At 37.8% G+C, this 18,367-nt stretch overlaps 1 protein-coding gene across 1 annotated transcript in view; it reads left to right on the forward strand.

Annotated features, from left to right (window-relative positions):
- Window positions 1-18,367, forward strand: part of LOC127861777 (nidogen-1-like) — a 44,693-nt gene that overhangs the window by 24,359 nt on the left and 1,967 nt on the right. The window contains exons 10-23 of the mRNA XM_052400458.1: window positions 2,550-2,672; window positions 3,710-3,829; window positions 4,776-4,907; window positions 5,253-5,387; window positions 6,093-6,221; window positions 6,711-6,929; window positions 7,402-7,554; window positions 7,871-7,999; window positions 12,961-13,080; window positions 14,272-14,385; window positions 15,389-15,511; window positions 16,100-16,271; window positions 16,968-17,261; window positions 17,654-17,784. Coding sequence (XP_052256418.1) covers window positions 2,550-2,672; window positions 3,710-3,829; window positions 4,776-4,907; window positions 5,253-5,387; window positions 6,093-6,221; window positions 6,711-6,929; window positions 7,402-7,554; window positions 7,871-7,999; window positions 12,961-13,080; window positions 14,272-14,385; window positions 15,389-15,511; window positions 16,100-16,271; window positions 16,968-17,261; window positions 17,654-17,784 — 2,094 coding nt within the window. The remainder of the gene's footprint in view (window positions 1-2,549; window positions 2,673-3,709; window positions 3,830-4,775; window positions 4,908-5,252; window positions 5,388-6,092; window positions 6,222-6,710; window positions 6,930-7,401; window positions 7,555-7,870; window positions 8,000-12,960; window positions 13,081-14,271; window positions 14,386-15,388; window positions 15,512-16,099; window positions 16,272-16,967; window positions 17,262-17,653; window positions 17,785-18,367) is intronic.

Here is an 18,367-nt window from a genome sequence, read left to right on the forward strand (position 1 = left end):
GTCAAAACTATAGTTATAAGCTTTTCTCGTCTCCAGATAAATTTTAGTTCTGTAGCTGTGCCGTTCTTTACGACAGCCTGATCTTCCATTATATCCAACCGACCCGTTTTCCTGAAGAGCGTCGTTCGTGATTTCGTTCTGAGAATCTCAACAGCTTTTTGTATTCGATCATAGAACGTCGTTGCGATCCCGATATCGCTACTCAGCCGTTTCTTATCGTCAGTTTCGTCTGTTGTACAGTCGTCCCATCGCATAGCGCAGTTTTCCGTCACGAAAACTTTCAGAACCTTTTCATTGCCTTCAGAACATTCCGCGACCTCAGCGATATTCTCGTCTGATATGTCATCTATTTCAATATTAAAACATATTTCCTCAATGGTGATGACGTCACAACTGTCGTGGAATTTCCCAACACGCAAAACATCCTCTGGTTTTACCCTAAAGCGCCTATCGACGCTGCCGACTTCTGTCACTAAAAAGTCAACAAATTCTTCAGCAGCGCTGTCGATGTCTTGCCGTTCTTCTGCAGTGACATTCAAAACCAACACATTTGCTTCAAGGTCATCGAAGTATTTAGATAACCGTACATACAGCCAATCTTCAAATGCTACTTTAGTCAACTCGTTTACGCTCTCTGTATTAGTTGAAGCACGCCCAACGTTTTTGTTTTCCGAATTACGCCCCTTAGATGAATTATTTGTGGAGTTATCGCCAATAGCTGCACGCGTCTCGTCGAATTCTTTATTTTGTCCACTTGATTTACCCTGATCTTCAATGATGACACTTCGCCGACCTGTTTCATGTGGCTTGCTGCTGCTTCCACCGACCCCCATGCCGTATTTTCATTGGCGTTACAGTCCATATATCACAACAAGAGACTAACACATGAGCGTCCTGGCTAGCTCTTTTCACTTGTAATATCTGCAGAATTGTTGTCTGATACAATTTGTTTGAAATTGTATTCCAATATCAAATAGTTAATAAAACAATCAAGATTTTCACAGAAGTGTCGACAACATAACGCATTATTCTAAAGTATAATGTTTCCTTTAAATTATGATTATTTCCAGTGATTATAAAAATTCATTACATTCTTCACCTGGAGGTCTATGAATCCTTAACGAAATGGAGATCGTGAGTTGTTCCACAGATGTAATACCATACCAATTCTGCATTACATGCGTGACTTATTTAACAACAACAATTTAATTACTGTTAGTATGCTACTCACTATTATTACACGGCGTACACAAGTTGCATTGTTTGTAGAACAGTGTAAGTTATGTTGTAGGTTTGACCCGTTCAATTTTTCTAATTAGTTCATTGTTATTAATCTACTGAAAGTTAACACGCCGGTGTCCGATTACCGCCGCTTCAGTCATGGTTCTGTCCTTCTGATTGCGATAAAATAGCTCGTTTATACTTCGTGTAAGAAGGTTAAATCCCTTTGTGCAGTTGAGAATGTTATACCAACTTTATGTTGTGTATGTAAGATGTTACTTCCTTTTTATGTCCCCCACTATAGTAGTGGGGGACATATTGTTTTTGCCCTGTCCGTTTGTCTGTTGGTCTGTCTGTTGGTCTGTCTGTTTGCGCCAACTTTAACATTTTGCAATAACTTTTGCTATATTGAAGATAGCAACTTCATATTTGGCATGCATGTGAATCTCATGAAGCTTCACATTTTGAGTGGTGAAAGGTCAAGGTCAAGGTCATCCTTCAAGGTCAGAGGTCAAATATATATGGCCAAAATCGCTCATTTTATTAATACTTTTGCAATATTGAAGATAGCAACTTGATATTTGGCATGCATGTGTATCTCATGGAGCTGCACATTTTGAGTGGTGAAAGGTCAAGGTCAAGGTCATCCTTCAAGGTCAAAGGTCAAATATATGTGGCCCAAATCGCTTATTTTATAAATACTTTTGCAATATTGAAGATAGCAACTTGATATTTGGCATGCATGTGCATCTCATGGAGCTGCACATTTTGAGTGGTGAAAGGTCAAGGTCATCCTTCAAGGTCAGAGGTCAAATATATGTGGCCCAAATCGCTTATTTTATGAATACTTTTGCAATATTGAATATAGCAACTTGACATTTGGCATGCATGTGTATCTCATGGAGCTGCACATTTTGAGTGGTGAAAGGTCAAGGTCATCATTCACAAGGTCAAGGTCATCCTTCAAAGTCAAACGTCATATAGGGGGACATTGTGTTTCACAAACGCATCTTGTTTGAACTGTAATATCACATTAGAGGAACGCTTAATTGTGCCGTTTTGAGATTACCGGTACTCACAATTAAAAATATACTTAACGCAGCCACTCACGCTAATCAGGAACGACACTTTTCGCCTAGACTGAATTTTCTCATTGAAGGGACTTACTTCAAACAAAATAATCATAAAAGCGGACTGTGTCGTCCCTGATAAGCCTGTGTGGAATAAACAGACTTATTTGGAATGTCACTTTAGGAATATTCATTCAGCTTTTCCATGGCGCCGCACAAATGTGCTTTCTCAAAACCTAACATCTTCTTCCGCTCCAGGTTCCGACCCCTGCCAAGAGGGCGCCGCCTCGTGTGACCGCAACGCCGCCTGCCTATCGGATGGAGATACGTTCCGTTGCGAATGCAGGACAGGATTTATCGGGGACGGACGAACATGCCAAGGTGTTTAAAAATGAATGATTTTACTTACAATACAATTATAGACATATTCCTTGCATATTAATACATTATTCTGATATATATTATCAGATAAATAAATGCAAGTTCGTGAGTTAATCCACAGGTATTGGGCGCGTGGCCAAGTCACTTTACACTATCAATATGTCATAGAACAACTTTTTTCATCAAAAAAATAAAAAAACAATTCTGATATAATATATATATCATATCAGAATTGTTTTTTTATATTATATCAGAATTGTTGTGTGTTTTTTTTTATGAAAAAAAAATGTTTTATGACATATTGATAGTGTTAAAGTGCCTTGGCCACGCACCCATTACATGTGTGTTAATCATTACACGTTTGATAGCTTATGAAGCCTCTGGGGTAAATCTACAGAAATTTTCATTCTGTTTGATCCAACCCTTTTCGCATTTATATTTATACGTAATTATGTCTTAACTCTTTAACAATAGGTAGTGTCCAGTGTTTAAGTATCAGGAAGTTCATTTGAATTTATGTCAGTTTAAATGCCTGAGCTATATTGTAAGGACGGGCGTTTTAATTACAAAGGCGTGTTCACATATTGACGAAATGAATATTTCACAACTCTTCTCAAAAATTCAAACAACAGTTAATAAAACAATGTGCACGCTTATGACATAGACACATACTGAAGTACGTTTTCGTGTATGAGTTAATATCATTTGAAAAAAAAACATGCGTAACAAACCCGACACAATTGAACTATTTGAAGTGTTTCTAGTGTTATCGTTAATTGATGTGGCAACACGTGGAATGCTGTATAAGATATATAATACATGTTGCATTACAACAGCTTCGATGCAAGAAAGTTCTCTTGTATAAAGGACCCGGGTTCGACTCCTGTTGTTTAAGTTTATTTGTTTATTTATTTTCGTGTAACTATACTTGAACTCTTTGGTAAGACATTTTAAAATCTACTGATTTAAGGCTTGTACTTACAAACTTAAAAAAATGCCAGATTCGGTGATCAAGTCCATTTAAATTGCCGTTCCAGACCTAGACGAATGCGCCACTGTGAACACGTGCGACGCGAACGCGGACTGCGTCAACACCGTCGGCTCCTTCACGTGCCGCTGTCGCTTTGGCTACGTCATGACCGGGCGCACATGTACACGTGAGTGTGACGTCAATTGGCGTTCAAAAAAGATTATCTGACATATCGTAATGGTTATTACGGAATAATTATTTCTTGAAGTATATGAAATGAGGTTTCCCATAATACGTTTATTGATACAATTTCTCACACTCTTTTATTAATGTGAACATTGATGACGCTTCGAAACGATTTATCATTAATAGTAATACAAACATTTAACCCTTTCAGTGCGGGAACCGAATTTTAAAGGCCTTTGCAAACAGTTTGGATCCAGATGAGACGCCACAGAACGTGGCGTCTCATCAGGATCCAAACTGTTTGCTATTCTGATAGTATTCTTTGGAAAAAAATCGAAAAAAATGCTAATTTTAGAAATTCAGCAGACGACATTTTAGCAGACGACAAATTTCCCAGCATGCAAGGGTTAAATAGACATATCTACCGTAATATATCATAGCAATCCATCATTGACCCAAAATTACTAGTTCCCTTATCTATTATACACAAGATAGAGCGATTCAGCTGTCAAAGTAGTTAACCATGGATATTCTCTTGCGTTTACGAAGTTTCAGTTAGTGTGATTGTTTACTAAGTGAAAGTTGTTGGTCCAAACTCACTGTTTTATCGGACTTTGATTTATCAAAAATAATATATTGAGACTGAAGGAAACCCCGGTTGATCCAAATACTGAAATTAAATCTTCTTAGACCACTAAAGCTTTGATAACATAAAACAATATTATTTATTTCTTGTGACAATGTATAAGAATCAGTCTGTGAACACTTGCCCAAATGCCGACATTGTTTTTTTTATGATAACGGGTGTTGTTATCCGTGATTTATCATATTTGTATAAATATAATCCTTCGGAAGTTTTTCTTGCTTACTTTGATGGAAAATATAGTTTAGATCTATATTTTTCTTTATAACAGTGCATGCAGTTCTAATAATGTTCTCTACTTCAGGCGATGTCGCGCTCTGTGGTGGCGTCGTATGCGACGACAACGCAAACTGCGTATTTAATGACGTCACAAACACCCCGATGTGCGAATGCAAAGTTGGTTTTGCCGGAGACGGAAAGACTTGCAAGTCTGTTCGTAAGTTCAAGTGGTGGTTTTGTCGGTTTCACAAACTTTAGTTTATTGGTTCCTATCGTATAACAGATCTTTCTTAAAATGTAAGGTATGGCTGGACGTGGACGTTCGTGTTAAGAATTTCTTTAAAATGTAATGAAGTTATAATAGCCAATTAGAAGACGGTTAAAAGTAACAAATATCAAGAATATAAATATGCATTTCGTACATGATCAAGTTGTGACGCACTTGGAGAGTGCCCATGATTTCATTACCATTCAGCACATATCTGTTATATCATATATGCGATCCCAACTACCGATCTGTTATATCATTATATATGCGATCCCAACTACCGATCCGCTGCAGATTTTGACTGTAACGAGGCGGACATTTGCCACGCGAACGCAGAGTGCGTGTTCAGCGACGTAGAGGAGCGGTACGTGTGTGAGTGCACTGACGGCTTCAGCGGGGACGGTCAGTACTGCGATAGGCTCGATATTGGTGAGTACGCTCCCTTAGTTCTACGTTAGTCTTTACATTATATTATTTAACCCATTTAAGCCTAGCGGACTATCCCATCCTTCTATATTGGATGAATTTATTTCCAAAATTGGGATGTCTCGTATATTTATTTCTATATTTAGAATATTTCTTACAGAAATTCCTTTAAGCAAACAGCGCAGATCATGATGAGACGCCGCATGATGCGGCGTCTCATCTGGGTCTTCGGTGTTTGCCAAGGCCTTTTTCTAGACGCTAGGCATATATGGGTTAAGTCTTTTTATTAGGACCAAGTACATAAGGTCTCTGCAACTGCTATCTTCCATGTGCATGCTTTTAGTAATGAGAGCTTATTAATATAACATCTTGTATTGACAAATTGCAAATAAACCGTTGTTATTTATTTCAACATCACTCTTGTTTCTGTAGACCTATTGTCACATTTGTCGTTCCATTTAACTTTACAATTTGTAGATCTAAACAATTCGAACTTTCATGTACTAGTATTTACCATTTGTACTATCGAGCACCCATATACAAATACCGTATATCCGTTACAAATGCACCACACCAATGGTTTGCAGTCTTAATTAGTACAATTAAACAATAAGCAAAGATTATATTTTATCATAAGCTCTTTTTAATGCTTAATACGCCGAATATTATAGCAAAGTAATCAATGTATAAATATTGATCTATCGACAGAAAATCGCTGTGACGAGTGCGACAGGAACGCCGAGTGTATCTATGACATCAACAACCTCGTTTTTCGCTGCGTCTGCAAGCAGGGATATACCGGAAGTGGAACCACGTGCACAAAGATTGATCAACCAGGTAGGAGCTATGCTACTTTATAATGTTTCTATTATTATTATTTTAGCCGTTACATTCTTCTTCTATGTTCATTCTGTATTTTCTGTGGACGCTTTTAGTATTTAAATATACATGTACATGAATGTAATTTATTGTTAAAACTAGCCATACTAAAAATCCTGCATATAATAGTGTTATGCTTAAACGTTCATTACGATAAACTCTATCTCACTTTTAACGAACGTCTTTTGTCTCATCCATTTCTAAACGAGCCTTGTTCTGGGAAGACTGGGCTTAATGCATGTACGTAAATTGTCGCCCCAGATTAGCATGTGCAGGTACGACACTTACTGTTTGCATTTTATGTTTCTTTTAAAGTCAAGGCGGAAAGTGTCGCACTGGATAAGCCTTTGCGGTCTGCACAGGCTAATATGGGAAAACACTTAACGCACATGCATTTAGTCCATCTTTACAGAAAGAGGCTCATATAGTTTCCTCCTCTTTCTTAAGACCTCGCGGCTTGTGACGACTGCCATCCAAACGCCGCCTGCGTTTTCAGCCAGGACAGCCAGCGGTATAGGTGCGTCTGCGCGGTCGGGTACCAAGGTGACGGCACTCGCTGCTCGCCCGCCTACGACTGCCGCTCGGGTAACGTGTGTGATGTCAACGCCCGCTGCGACCGCGACGCCAGTGGCAATCATGTCTGCGTGTGTGAGCGAGGATACTACGGTAAGTCGGCAACGTGGTTATAGTTTAAGGGCGCTGCTTGCTTCTTTCTGTTAAATGTCTTGTGCACCATTGAAATAGTATACATGTAAACCGTTTGAGAACGCTGTAGTGCGATAAAGCTAATAACGTTAACTTTTAAAATAAAGTGACCACCGGGCATACAAAGTGTAATAGGACAAACATTGTTTTTAGTTTTATATATTTTAAATGCAATAAGAATAAGATAAACTTTTGGCTCACAATTGAAAATTTACTATATACATGTTGTATACTTCACGTCTTAATTACTGTTTACAAGGTGTTCTTTTAAAATAAATGCATGTGTATTTAAAATAACGCTTTCATCAGTACGAATAAAGAATGATGGTCTTTTCTTCGCATACACAGCCCCTTTCGTACACATCTAATGATACGTGTAGCAAGTGAAAGTACCGTACACTAAAACATATATTTGCTCTTTCATTGCCACCAGGCGACGGTCGGCGCTGCGAACCGGAAGGCTGCAACGTAGCTAACAACTGCGACGTGAACGCTCGTTGCGTGACTGACCCGCGTGACACGCGTCGCTACATTTGCCGCTGTAACCCCGGCTTCTCCGGCGATGGCACCGTGTGCATCATGAGAGGTAACCTTATTATACTCGTATTTTTTCCTATCACCACATTTTAGAAGTGTTTCACGTATTCATCTCTTATACTTGCCTATGTTTTACAAATCCTTACTTTGTTAAGACCGTTTTCATGATATAATGCCCTGATGAAAAGTACGACGAAGCGTCGCTGCATGTAACATTGACGGATGTTGTTAAATATTCTTTTAAAGCTGTCGTCACCATGCCGGTGGTACGGCATTGCTATGCACATTGTAATTTAAAAAAAAAGACATTGTCGGCTTATCTGATCTTGAATTGTGGTGTACACTATTTTAACGTGTGTTTACAGTGATCGCATGTAACGAGGTGAACAACTGCTCCCCCGACGCTCAGTGCGTTTACGACCCGCAGTCTAGCAGCTATAGGTGTCGCTGCAATAGGGGATTCGAGGGCGACGGCATCACATGCAGATACAGAGGTAACTAACTGGGCAGTCTTTGTCGATCTATGCGGGTTACTGGTACTTATTGTACCGGTTCTTATTGTACCCATGCCATATACATGCCACAACTTCTCTGCTTAAACCAGATTAAGGAAATACTAGTACTTTATGGAAGGGTATTTAGGTAAAAATTACATCCTTCGTTATGACTGTGTCATGATTCTTGATGGTACTTTTATTTTATATGTAGATACCTTTTCATGCTTGATGACACTTACATCTTGCCTGATGACCAATGTCTATTTACATTCTGCTTCATGTGTACTGATGCAACATTCTTGTTCGTAAATTGCATGCTGGGTATATGTATGTTGGTTTGTGCAGAGAGACTTGTGAAATAGGGGCAAAGCACAATGAAATCAAACATTGATGCGTTTAATAAATTAACGCGATGGCAAGATGTGAGTTTTACCCAAGCACAAAGCCACATACAATCATGCATGATACAATGATGTCAATTGACAGTCGTTCCGAAATGCTACGGACGACTACGGAAATTTACGGCTTATACCCTTTGTGTGGTATTTGCTATTGAAACGAAATTAACCGCGTGTTTGTAGACCTTACTTTTTTTGTTAATAACTAATCGTAATTTTTGTACAGTCATTTACCTTCAATAACCAAAGAATCTCTATGGATATATTTCAATATATGTGACAAATACATGTATGCGGAGCTCCTGATAAGACGCTTAAAGTCGTAGAAAATGAATTAAATTTAGTAAAAAAGAAGACTTAAATTCTGTGCGTATGTTTACACATTGACAAAATATAATAAGAATTCAAAATGTGTGATCATGCGTAAATCTCTATATCAATGCATATTATGTAAATATTTTAGAAATGAGTTCTCACTCGTCTAGGTCCTCATTAAAATAATGAAATCAACAGCACTTGAACGTTATTACGAATTACAGACCATCTTAAAAACCATCGAAAAGAAGGTATTTTGTCGGTCAATCTCTTTCACATATGAAAGAGCTGTTGGTCATTTGGAAGTCATGCTATGCTGCTTAAAGTACATATAGATGCGTGGCTTAATTTACATTAAGCAAAATAAAACACTAGGTATTTGCCACGATTCATAAGAGTCAAATATATACAAGCAGTAAGAGCGTAATCGGTGCGCAGAACAAGACTTGCTTATATAGACTTGAACCTCTTATTGCTTTCTTTCGAAATAATTTCATGTCTCCGATCTTATATGCAATATGCCTGGTGTTTTTTTAAATGCGGAATAATGCTCCGTTTTAGATCCATAATAAATGAACGCCTCACTATTTTCTAAAATTAACACCGGATTAATGTTCACAGACATTTTTCATACAGAATTGATTGTAAATCAAAGTACTGGCAGTACTGGTGTGACGATGCTTTTGAAGAGGATGGATATAAAACATCAATTTAAGTTTATCTATATCACCACAATTGTGTATGTTGATACGAACATTTGGGTACGATAAAAAATTTGGGTACGAAAAAAAATTTGGTACGGAAAAAATTTGCGTACGAAACATTTTTGGTACGAAAAAAAGTTTAGGGGTACGGGGAAGTAGTACCCGTGGGTAACTTGACCCATTGAGCGAAACTGGGAGGCGGGTCACATTCTTGTTCATTAAGTATGGCAATACCTTCATGATGATTCTCGAAAGTAGGTATGAGCACATAGCCGGACCATGTGAGCTCAATCGTATGAGCACTTGACTATCCGAGGTCGCCCACGAACATATGGATAAGTTAACTAATAGCGAAATGACCTTATACATGTATATGCTGAAATCTAACAATCGAACGAAATATCAAACATGGTATGTACACTTAGGTGGTTGTGTAATTTCTGTTAGAATATCGTATTCAATATGTAAATTTTAAATGATTGTGCCCGCACTTGAGTTTGTTGCCTTGTTTGAGTCTAAACGCGCCTAGGCTGCACCCAGTGTGTGTATTTGTGGTTTTCCAAGGTAATGAGTTACCTCCGCGCTGAGGCTGCATAATGTTGGGACCCGGAGTGTGTCCTAGCACTCCTACCTAATAAGATTAGATTGACGACAGTTGGGACGAATTTTGAATGATAGCTGCAATTTCCAGCTATTTGTTTTGTACTGAAATACTTTTTAATTTTTTATATGGTCAAATGCTGCGGGGGGGGGTGAGATAATCCGGAAAAAAAACACCTGTCCGGAATGGTGACCACAAAACTTACAAAATATAACATTTCGCCGGGAGCGGGAATCGAACCGGTGTCGTAAAGGTGAAAAATCGAAACGTCCTTACCACTGCGCTAGCGGGACGGACAATTACGGAAAGAAATGTTGTTTTATCTATATATATCATAGCAGTGCAGCGTTTTCAATTTGCAGGTTCGAAATTGTTCGCATTCTTTAGTTTTGTGATCACGTAAAAAGTTAATTTTACATGTTTTTATTCGCAATTTATTTACTAAATCGAGAACAAATATCAAACAAAATAGAGAACATATATAGTTGTTTCATTGGTCCATAAAAATAAAATGGATGTAAAATTACTAATTTGAAATTAACGTTCTGATACACTTATTGAATCTGTTTCCCCAGGATATGCTGTTCTATTAAAGGGATCTTTTCACGGTTTGGTAAATTGACAAAATTGAAAAAAGTTGTTTCAGATTCGCAAATTTTCGTTTTAGTTATGATATTTGTGAGGAAACGGTATTACTGAACATTTACCATAGTCCAATATAGCCATTATATGAAACTTTTGACGATTTGAAAACCTAAAAATTATAAAGCGTTGCAACGCGAAACGATTGAATAATTTGGAGAGTTCTGTTGTTGTCGTTTAAATTTACGAAACTACGAAGATTGCTTATAAAAGGTATACAATACTAAAACGGTGTACACACGGCGGAATAGCCGAAAGGGCTAATACGTTTTAATTCAGACTAACTCCAGGACTCCGGGGGTCACTGGTTCGAGCCCTGGTACCGGCTACTTTTTTTCCTTTTGTATTTTTTTTCTTGATTTTTTACTGGAGCTTTTAAGATCAAATGTTCACATTTATCAATATAAAGCATTTAATGACAAACTTCAAAATATGCCAAAATCTGTGAAAAGGCCCCTTTAATATTTACCTTTATCAACACGAACGACAACTCTGCTAAGAGAATGTTATCAGTGAAAATCAACGAGCAATCTCTTATGCAGTGGCGAATGCCAAGGGAAGTAACTGAAAAATCGAGTTATCTCAATCGGACTGGCTCGGTTTTTTACATAGGTCGCCATTGTGAAGATTTTTTTACTGGTTATCAAACCTTGGACGCTGCTGTTCCAGCATCGTCAAAAATGACGGTTAAAGTCCGTGCGTGGGAATTTTTCTTGTAACCAAGAGCGACGTCAACGTTCATGACAGACCTGTTTATATAACATTCGTTTATTTTATTTTTTCCAATTTGATTGAAAATTATGTTCCATGATATTTTAATAGTAGAAGTAGTTGTTTTCCCAAGGAGGGGTACAATAGTTGTACTAGACCCGTTTACTTGTAACTTTAAGGTTTCACTTTATACCACAGACATAATATATTATAGACATAAAATGATAAATATGTGTTTATATATATTGTAATTATAGCCTGGTAAACAGACTAGAGAAATCTGAAAGTTACACGCACAGGTCTGTGGCAATGGGGGTTGGGCTACAATGCACATCGGTAGATGACGTCTACTGTAATTATTTGGACGAGTGATGGGCCACACTTCCAACACATCAGCCCCGTTATGTCCTGAATAAAATACATGTACATTTTCATGAGTACCAACTGCAACTTACAAATATAAAAAAACATTCACGGCAGTCAGTTTTATTGTTAAGGCCTACTGGTCTTGCAATAATAAACGTATATAGTTTAACGGAGATTATAAAACAAAGGGAAGTAATTCAGCTTATCCAGTATGGCAGTTCGGATGTTTTCGCTTTTTTCCGAAAAGCAATTTATTCAACATACGGAAAATAAACGTGCGCCACCTGCTGTCATAATTTGGTAACTTGCATTCTGCTTAGTTTCATCCTGCTTACTGCCTGTTGCTTACTGCCGTTGTTAATGACGCTTAGTGGTAAAACCGATTATGACTGGTTTCAGGAATATATACTTACAAACATAGGATAGTCACCAAGCATGTTGCAACAATCAAGTATCACCGAAAAGACAACACGCATCTTGGAATTGTCATGAAGCATATTAGAATAAACATCAGGCATAATGTAAATATTCACCATGAATGATGTAATTTTGCAACAATCATCAAGTATAAACGAATAGACAACAAGCATGTTGGAAATGTCATGAAGCATGTTAGATAAACATCAGTCATGATGTAAATATTCACCACGAATGATGTAATTTTTACCTAAATACCCTTCCATAGTACTTGGTCGTATATATAACTTTATGACCAATCAGCAAACATGATATGTCACACGGCATATAATGTTAATAATTGTTTACATCAGATTATGTTTGTGTATACGTGTGATTGCACTTAATTATAGCATCATGCTTTCTTTGGCTAAGATGCTTATGCGTATTTGGTTTATACAGATTTCTTTATTAGATAAAAATGTATAAAGATCCAACTTTAAGCTGAATTTGATAAGGGAAACTCTGTACAGTGGCTAGATAACTCTGTACAGTGGCTAGATAACTCTGTACAGTGGCTAGATAAGGGAAACTCTGTACAGTGGCTAGATTTCATCAACTATTGAAACATATGTATTCCTGTCCTTTGTTCTCACGTTTATAACTTAAAACGTCGCTTTTTATACATTCTAAATTTGCGCCACATAAAAAGGTTTTATCAGTACTTTAAATCGTTGCTCTGGTTTATTTAGCTAACCTTTCGATAAAACTTATATCAAATGCAACTAATATTCTAATCAAGTACATGTATTTATGAATTTTTAGAGGTGGACTGCAACTCCAACCCGAGCATGTGCGATCCCAATGCCGTCTGCGTGGAGGCGGAGGGCAGGTACTCGTGTATCTGCCGCCAGGGTTACCAGGGAGATGGACGAAGATGCGAAGGTAAGAATGAGCGTTTAACCCATTTATACCTAGTGGACTCTCCCATCCTTCTAAATTGGATCAATTTATTTCCCAAATAAGGGATGTCTAGTATATTTATTTCTATATTTAGAATATTTCTTACAGAAATTCCTTTAAGCAAAAAGCGTAGACCCAGATGAGACGCCGCATAATGCGGCGTCTCATCTGGGTCTACGCTGTTTGCCAGGGCCTTTTTTCCAGTTGATAGGCATAAATGGGTTAAGATCGTTTCAGAATCAATATACTTTAAAAATCGATACATAACTCAGACGCTGACCTTTTTGCACGGCTATACATTTATTATATACCTATGCATATTCTCTCTAAAATAATGGGTTATTTCAAATATACATTACAAGCTTTCGACTGAATTCCGTATTTCAATGTTTTAAATCCGTTGTCGTAATCGACGGTTGGGGAAGCGGACTACTTTTTATGCGTTATTTATCCTAGATATCTGTTACGTTCCAAAGCGTAATTTGTACACACGCACAAGCAAGAACATAATGATAAATATTCGTTGCGTCTTTTCATATGATTTTATTTCTTGTTATTTGTGTTAACCCATTTATGCCTAGTGGACTCTCCCATCCTTCTAAATTGGATAAATTTATTTCCAAAATTAGGGATGTCTAGTATATTTATTTCTATATTTAGAATATTTCTTACAGAAATTCCTTTAAGCAAACAGCGCAGACCCTGATGAGACTCCGCATCATGCGGCGTCTCATCTGGGTCTACGCTTTTTGCCAAGGCCTATTTTCTAGACGCTAGGCATAAATAGGTTAATTGCACTAAGGTAAATAATAAATCAGAATATTACATGGCAGACGTGTTCCGATATATTGTATGATAACTGTGTTCCATCGTAATTCTTTCGCATTTCGGGGTCGTGGAATATAAAAACCAAAACAATAAATTGGTGCGATGCTTACAGTATTATTTTTGTTTTTATAGGAATTCACGTGTCATCAACTTAAATAACATTTTAAAGAAATCGACCTGTATTCGAAATTTCGACTTTTTGCTAAATTCTTATTTTACTCAATGTGCTGAGGTGTTTTGTTTATACACAACATACACAACGCATAAATTCAAGTTCATGTGAAATTTATGTCTCCTTATTAGTGACCATATAGCGTACAAACTAATCCTCTGTCTCTGTCCCAGCTCTACCGGATGTGGAGAGTTATCTGGTCTTCTCCCGCGGCTACTCCATCCACAAGGTACCCACGAAACAAAATGGCGACCACTCGGACGGCTCCCGAGTATTGTACCTTCCTGGTGAGTTGTATATGGACGACATGCTATAATTGGTGTGACAAAACGTGGGAATTTGCATTGAAACGTGTACACATGTTCCTATCTTTCACTGTCATATACTCCTTAAAGACGCTTGTTTCGCACACACGAGCACAATGTGCTAATGGTGATCTCTTGTCCTCCGTACGGCGTTCGGCGTCAACATTTGCCTTTTTAACACTCTTCGAGGCCACAGTTATTGTCTGATCTTTATGAAATATGGTCAGAAACTTGGTCGCTATGATATTTTGGACGAATACGGATTACCAAAATGGTTCCGTTTTGTTGAAAAACGTGGCCGCCAGGGAGCAGTGCATTTTTCCTTATATAGCTATTGCAAAATCCTGTTAACACTCTAGAGCACACATGTATTGTCCGATCTTAATGAAACTTGGTGAAAAGATTTGTCCCAATGATGTCTTGGACGAGTTCAATAATCGCTCCGGTTGGTTGAAAAACATTGACGCCAGAGAGGCGGGCCTTTTCCTTTTTATGGCTATAGTAAAACTTGCTAACACTCTGGAGGCCACATTTATTTCTTCTAATGATATCATGGATGAGTTCGAAAATGGTTCCGGTGTGTTGAACAACATGGCCGCTACGAGGTGGGGCATTGTCCTTATATGGCTATAGTAAAACCTTGTTAACACTTTAAAAGTCACCTTTTTTATAGTCCAGCATTTAATTAACTTGTTCAGAATATTTTATTGTTATTTTATCTTGGATAGGTTCGAAAATGGTTCTAGTGTGATGGCCTCGAGGAGGCGGGTCGTTTTTCCTTAAATGGTTATAGTAAAACATTGCTAACACTCTTAAAGTTACAATCTTCATAAAACTTGGTCAGAACAGCTCCTATGTATCTCAGGTGAGCGACTTTGGGCCTTTCAGGCCCTTTTGTGAATGTTTTATGTTGAAAGGATTGTACAATTTCCATATACATGACAGCACGAGCGCGCAAGTTAAACTTCTGCAACCATTTTTGCAGACGAGCTTGCAGTGGCAGTAGCGGCGGACTGTGCCGAGCAGAAGTTCTATTGGACAGACGTGAAACATGGTCGTATCTCGAGGGCGGACCTCAATGGCTTCAACAAGGACGTGGTTATAAATGGTAAACTTGTTACGTTTTTCTACTATCTTTGTAGATATTTTAAGGAAAACGCATAGCAGATTTTTCTATGACAGTTGTTTAATAAGTGTTATTCGGCAGTCGGTGAACACGTGTTCGCACTTATTTACATTACGTACTCATACAAATGACTAAATCGATTATTGGAATTGGATGATGTTTTATATAGAATTAATTTGTTCTCAGATCTCTTGTTAATATACGAATAATCAGGTAAAGAAGGTGCATATAATTGTAAAAAACTGTTTGAACTTTGGGATGAGTAAAGTACCTAAAGATGTATTACTTTAAAATATTCACGCACTGTGGCACACTGAAAGTATATGTGCGACATTCGAAACCGAATCGCTTCACTTAAAGAAAGCTATGCCGTTATAAGTATAAAAAACGTTCTCATGTGATGCATCAATTTGATTTATTTACAGGATGTTTTAACTATTTTTCCAAAATAATATGTAAATCAATAATTACGAAGTAATATTAAACGTGTGACAATATGAATAAGCCGTTACCTGTTTTTGTTTTCACGTAGTAGCTTTCTTATGAACAAGAAAATTGTTTCGTTGTCAGGATTTAGTTCACCTGAAGGGCTTGCTGTTGACTGGATGTCGCGCAACCTCTACGTCACCGACTCCACCCTCGACCTCGTTGCAGTGGTCAACATGAACGGCACGTATCGGAAAACGCTGATCAATACTGAGCTGCGCGACCCTCGGTCCATCGTCGTGTCACCTATGCAAGGGTGGGTAGCACTCTACAAAAAAGCATTATTAATGGTTGCGTTCTGTATCGATTGTAGGAATGGGTGAAAGATTTTTGTATTCCGATTACAAAACTCGTGCATTTAAGGACGATGTTTAAATTTGAACGTCTAACAGTTTATGATAGCAACATTTCTTTCTAAGCTCAATGGTGAGCTTGTGTGATCACCTTTTTCCGTCGTGCATCGTCCACATTTGCCATGTTAACATTCAAGAGACTACATTTATTTCCGCTCTTCAAACAATGGGCATGTCTTTTGTGCACGAATGCATTGTCGACCATACACCCGAAAAGTATGTTCATTCGTATTCGTACACTCTAATTTCGGTGATGTTCTGGTACAATTTCTTCTGAACTTTCATTCTTGTTTTTCAACCATCAATGTTGTATCTGTTAAACATTTTTAATTAGATCCGGGCCCGAATTAACCATCCCATTAGTAGACTTAAGCATATATAACAGACTTAGACCCACACAATCTTACTTAAGAGTTTGAATTGATGCACTATTTTTAAAATGCGGTGTGAACTGTTAAAATAATATTAAGAACATTACAGTTGTAAGAATTATCTTTATTCCTACACTTTACGTCTAAGAATTGGTTGGTTAATTTTGGCCCTTATATACTTGCAATAAATCTGCTTACAACGTGAGTTTCATGCATATCGCCGCACAGGGTCATGTTCTGGACGGACTGGTTCCGGAACAAGCCGGTCATCGAGGCGGCCTACATGGACGGCTCCGACCGCCACGTGTTCGTAGAGACCGGTCTGGGACTGCCAAACGGTCTCGCGTACGATCCCTACTCGCGGCAGCTCTGCTGGGGAGACGCCGGCGTCAACAAAATCGAGTGCGTGCAGTACGGGAGCTCGGCGGCGGGACTTGGGCGCCGCGTCGTTATGGAAAAGGTTCCCTACCCGTTTGACCTGGCTATATATGGCAGCGACATCTTCTGGTCGGACTGGACTATGTGAGTTAATTCTTAGTAAATATGTTTTCAATATTTAATTAATGTTATATTGAATACAAATTGTGTGATTTATCACAAGTCATCCGAAGGTTCGTTGCTGAAAATAGAACAGCATAAAAAATCAAGAAACTCAAACATTGTATTAAGAAAATGTGAAAACCAATTTTAAGCACTACACGTTAAGAGTAAAACGTTCTATTGTTTAAAAAAATCTTTTTTAAACAACACCAAACTAACAAAACTACATGGACAAATTGTAAAAATAGTTTATATGCAAAATGAAAATTATGTTCTTTTGAACTTGTTTATCCATTGGAGAACATACTGTTTTCTTTCTATAAAACAGACTTTGATTTAAATTGTGACAATTTTTTGTTCGTGTACATTTCCAGTCGCGGCATACCCCACGTTGACAGGGTGACGGGAGAGGAAGGCAAGCCGCTCTCACTTCCGGTTGGAGGCAACGGGCGTCTGTACGGCGTCACCGCCATCGGTAGCTACTGCCCGGCAAGAGAAAGTCTCCGTATGTATAATATATGCGTTGATCATTTGAGTTTTCGGCAATTAACTTTGGCCCTGTCGTTTCCTCTTTAAGCATACATCTTACGACACATTTGACATTTGTAATTTACGAATGATTTTTAGCTAACAACAAATAGTCCTACTTATTTTAACATTCATACAAATGTACGCTCAATGGAATCAATAAAATAAAAAACATGTGAAAGATTGAACGAAAATGTACAGAATTGCTGAAATGAAATTATCATTTAGGTTAGAGCTTTGAACGTAAGTACTTCATAAAATATTGAATCTCAACTTACAATTGTCATACACTGTTTGATTAGATTACTAACACTTAAACTCCGCCTTCCTGTCCTTCTTACTGTTTTTCAAACAACTTTATTTCATTTCAAAAACTATTTGCAACGGTTTACTTCTAACATATACAGGTATAACTGGAAACAATCTTTGATTAAAATGAAGATACTCTTGAAGTTAGTAGGTAAATTGCTATTATCCGTAGAACATGCAGCGTTATGTTCATCTTTCAAATGCTTCTTTCGTCTTTCAAAGCTTTCATCGCTGTCAATACATCTATTGCA

Source organism: Dreissena polymorpha, chromosome 16 (genome assembly GCF_020536995.1).
Source record: "Dreissena polymorpha isolate Duluth1 chromosome 16, UMN_Dpol_1.0, whole genome shotgun sequence".
NCBI classification, from domain to species: domain Eukaryota; kingdom Metazoa; phylum Mollusca; class Bivalvia; order Myida; family Dreissenidae; genus Dreissena; species Dreissena polymorpha.